The sequence below is a fragment of the Eschrichtius robustus genome, chromosome 10 (genome assembly GCF_028021215.1).
Source record: "Eschrichtius robustus isolate mEscRob2 chromosome 10, mEscRob2.pri, whole genome shotgun sequence".
Classification (NCBI taxonomy): domain Eukaryota; kingdom Metazoa; phylum Chordata; class Mammalia; order Artiodactyla; family Eschrichtiidae; genus Eschrichtius; species Eschrichtius robustus.
Window position 1 is genome coordinate 28,451,887 of NC_090833.1, and position 4,928 is coordinate 28,456,814.

Genomic DNA, 4,928 nt, shown 5'->3' on the forward strand with positions numbered 1-4,928 from the left:
GTGGAAATAATTTCAGTATAATGTAAGTCTTGAATATCATGACACTATACCTTTTCATTCCATAATTAAAACTATTATTAAATATGGATTTAAAATATGAACAGCATGAGGCAGTGCAGTTACTAATTTTTTATTACCAAATACAGCTGTGATTTGTTATTCAGCATACTTTGGGAGTTTATTAGAAATGTAGAGTCACAGGGCCTGCACCAGACTTAGTAAAAGAAAATCTACATTTTAACAAGATACCCAGGAAATTTATACATATGAAGAATTTGAAAAACTGAAATAATTGATTCTTCATAAATCCACCAAGGCCAAAAATTCTGGGTAGTTCTTGGTGGGAAAACATGGTATAATAACTTTTGGTGTTGTAGCCCAAAGAGCTCTAGACTTCATTGGCAAAGATCTGAGCTTCAAGCTCCACTGTTTACTTATAGGCTGGATTACTTTGGCCATATTCTGTCTTTCACATTTGAAAAAAAAATAGAGATAATGAGATTAATTTTTTTGTAAAGTATAAAGTGCTACACACACATACACAGATATATATTTAAGCATTATTACTGTTTTCTCAGGTCCACTTAAATAAATAAATTACGAAGAATAACTTTGAAGCCACAGAATAAAACAAAAGAAGAGAGACTATTTTTCTTCAAAGATCTCCACTGTATACTTGCAGAGTTAGTTTACACGCTGGTCTTGTAATGGGAAAGACTACGAGATCAACAACTAACTAGACCTTTGAACAAATGTTAAATTGCTGTGTGTGTGGTTCCATTTACTATGATCAAATGTCTGCCCTATAAAAATACGCAATTTAACAGACTGAATGGAGATCCAGGGTGTCAGGCAGACAAACAAAAATGCATAAAATCAAACTTGCTTTAAAATTTTCAAAATTTCTGTTAAACACTGAATCAAAATTCCAGTCCTTGTTGAGTTGTCTTTTGCCTTCCCCACCACTCTGTCACTGAGCCTAACTAAATGAAGTCAGGTTTGTCATCTGAAATATTCTAAGGCTTTTAAAAAACTCAACTTAGGGTGTCTTCAACAGTGGGGAAGGTTGCTTCTGAATTTGCTTCTGATCCTAGGTAGATCTTCAAACATTAGACACAGGGCATTGAAATCTCAATTTCCCAGTATCATTGTATTCTAGGCGCAGACGTTCTTGAAGATAACTGAATGACAGAGCTTCAAAGAAAACATTCTTTCTATTTCACTCTAGAATAATGCCTATCCAAGAAATTTGTTACATTTGTTGTTATTTGGCAGTGAAAATGTTTTATGTTGGTATTCCTTTGACATCCTGAAAGCTGGGACATGGATAGAATAAATAAGACGTTTGTGAAAGAATTCATTCTTCTGGGACTCTCTGGTTACCCCGAACTTGAAATTATTTTCTTTGCTCTACTTCTAGCTTTGTACCTACTGATTCTAATTGGCAATCATGTTCTGATCATAGCAAGCATCTTTGATTCCCGTCTTCACGCTCTCATATACTTCTTCCTGCGCAACCTCTCTTTTCTGGATGTCTGCTATACATCCTCCTCTGTTCCCTCAACTTTGGTGAGCTTAATCTCAAAGAAAAGGAATATTTCCTTCTCTGGATGTGTAGTGCAAATGTTCTTAGGATTTGCAATGGGGTCAACAGAGTGTTTCTTCCTTGGCATGATGGCTTTTGACCGCTACGTGGCCATCTGTAACCCTCTGAGATACCCCGTCATCATGAGCAAGGTGGTGTATGTACTGATGGCTTCTGTGTCATGGCTGTCTGGCAGAATCAACTCAATTGTGCAAACATCTCTTGCCATGAGATTGCCTTTCTGTGGTAATAATATTATCAGTCATTTCTTATGTGAGATACTGGCTGTTCTCAAGCTAGCTTATGCTGATATATCCCTCAATATTGTTACCCTAGCAGTGTCAAATATAGCTTTCCTGGTTCTTCCCCTGCTGGCCATTTTTTTTCTCCTATATGTTCATCCTCTACACCATCTTGAGAATGAATTCAGCCACAGGGAGACACAAGGCCTTTTCCACCTGTTCAGCGCATTTGACTGTGGTAATTATGTTTTATGGTACCATCTTCTTTATGTATGCCAAACCCAAGTCTCAAGACTTTCTTGGACAAGACAATTTGCAAGCTAGAGACGGACTTGTTTCCATGTTTTATGGGGTAGTGACCCCAATGCTAAATCCTATAATCTATAGCTTGAGAAACAAGGATGTAAAAGCTGCTGTGAAATATTTGCTGAGTCAGAAATCTGTTAACCAATAAGACCAAGGGGAAATGTGGGTGTTTAGTGTGTAAAGACTAGACATGGCATCATTGGGCAATCATTGACAACCTTCTTTGGGGAAAACAAAGTTATATATAGAGATTTTTATTCTTTGTTTCCACTATCTCAGCTTAGCTACAATCCCTGAGAACAGTAGTCTGCTACAGACTCAGATTCCAATAGATTCTGATCCATATTTCACAAAAGCAGTCGCTTTAGAATCTTATCCCTGGTGATATCTGAAGTGAGTGTTTTTGGTGTACTGTCTGGCAACACAGTGGAAAATATCACACATACTCTTCAGAAATAGTGAGGCAGGAGTATAAATTCTGCTCCATCACAAACCAGTTAATATTGGGAAAGTTATTCACTTTTTCTAAAATGTAGTTCTCTTACTTGAAAAAAAAGAGTAATTAAACACTGCTCTCAGTGTTATTGTAAAGATTGAATAAGTTGTACAAAACACCGGGCATAGTGGCAATTCATAGTAATTCCCTTTGTAGAGGATGTTGCTTGACTTTTTCTGCTGACCCAGAATTTAAGTATTGAAGTGGAGACTCCAAATTGAAGATAAATGACACCAAGTAGCACTTTTTATTTTTTAAGCTACCAATTGTTAGAGTCAGGCATCTCTCCCTTGTCTTCCTACTGGTATCAACCACCACTCTTCTTTGCCTCCTCTCCCCACATATCTATATAAAGTAAACATCAAGAAGGGGGAAGATAGAATCAAAGGAGATTTATACATCATGGGAAGTGCTCAATGAATTGTGGGAGGTGTTTCACTACTGTTCCTATGAAAGAATGGGAAGACTGTTCTTATCCAAGACAAGTAAGGTAGTGCTGCAAAACCTGTTGAGGTTTTGGGTGCCTACAAAGAAGAACTGACATTTGGCTTGATGAATGGAGACTTGCTGAGCTTTTTCTCTCTAGGCTGTAGACTAGCAGAAGAGCTGCTCTAGAAGAGGGCTGGGGGATGGGTGTCTTAGGGCTGAAAATAACCAGAAAGTTTTTAGTTTGCCTGAAATACTTCTTTCGACTCTGAAAATCTGAAATTTGTGACTGGGAAGAGAAATTCATTTCGTTTTATACTCCAGTGAGTTGAAACTCCTTAGGAAACCTATTATAGGCTTTTTGGATGGTTGGTTGGTGTTTTTTTTTCACTTTTTGTAGATTATTTTTCCATGGCTGAGCACAGCATATCATTGGTCCATATCATCAGCCATTGTGACAGCTGATTTCAGCCTTATGGTATTAACCTAAATTTTCTCTTCCCTATTGGTTTTGGAGCCATAGTATGACCCCAGACATCCTACCTGAGAACTGTACTCCCTGCCAATCTACATCCTTGGGTAAATCCATGTTTTTGATCTATGTGATCTGGTCACTAAAATCCTGCTGCCTGTCTTCTGTCTCACCTGGGTTGGAGTGTTGTCACTGCAGCAAACCTGTAACTGGGGGTCCTCTCCTCTGGCTTGTATCACAGTGGGTGCTACTTTTTGTTCTATTTAGACAGGCATGTACCAAACCCTTTAGGTGAGGCTTTTTAACTTCTCCCAACTCCACTGGGATGAGCCCTACATTTCAGTCTGATCCAAGTTTGTTTCTTTTCAAACTTTGACCTGTGCTACCAAGGTTTTAGCACATGTCTGTATGTTCATGGTTCTACTTCTATTGTCCCAGCCAATTCATTAACACCTTAATTTTTTCCCCCCACAAAGCAAAGGGTGCTAGCATCTCATATGTATGTTTATATCAAACTGAATGCTTTATTTACGAAAATTGATTAAAATTATTCTTTCTGTTGCTATGTAAAAAATTGGTGCTATGTTGCTTCAACTTTGACAAGTTCTGCTCATGTTGATGAATGCCCAGAAAATTAACAGTTTCAAAACTAATCTGCCCTCCCAAGAAATTGAGAGGTCTCAAAAAGATTGTTACATGTATTATTTTGTGATAAATAATAGATATTTTAGAAATTCAAAAAACTGTGGAAGACTATAAAGAAGAAAATATTGTTACTACTGTTGCTACCTCCTACAGGTGACCACCATTAACATTTTTATTATTTATCTTATTAATTTGGAGTTTAAAATTAATCATTTTAATGTTGACTTATTTTGGTGCACTGTGGTACATTTGAAGTTGCTATTTTGAAAGTTTTTTTAATGTGTGTACAACTCATTAGGTTTCACAGAATAAATTTACTACATAGAAAATGAATTTACTATAGCAGGTGATATGATTTTTTAATTTCTCTTGTTAAATTATATGCCCCTCCCCCCAGATCATATTACCTGCTGTCAGTGTCACTGTACATGTTTCCTCAAACTTTTGCAGCTCTGGTCTGTGTGTGCATGTGTGTGTATACAAATATAAACTTTTAATTTTGGAAAATTTCGAATAACCATAAAAAGAAAGCTATATAATGAAACCTCATATACCAGTCACTCTGTTTAAAGAATTGCTAGCTCATTGTTTCACCGATATCTATACCTACTCCCTCCCTTTGTCCAGATTTTTAAGCAAGTATTGGATATATATGTGTGTGTAAATAATTTTTATTTTGAAATAAGTTCAGACTTATAGAAAAGTTGCAAGAATCATAGAAAGAATTTTCTATAAGCCTTAACCCAGCATCTTCAG

General features: G+C 36.6%; 1 protein-coding gene across 1 annotated transcript; it reads left to right on the forward strand.

The window, feature by feature from the left end:
* The first annotated feature begins 1,232 nt into the window (after positions 1-1,232).
* LOC137770341 (olfactory receptor 13C4-like) lies at positions 1,233-2,281 on the forward strand. Its single transcript, XM_068552975.1, is given in 2 exon segments — positions 1,233-1,965; positions 1,967-2,281. Coding segments are annotated over 2 exon segments (957 nt in total). The 5' UTR covers positions 1,233-1,323.
* The last annotated feature ends 2,647 nt before the right edge of the window (positions 2,282-4,928 follow it).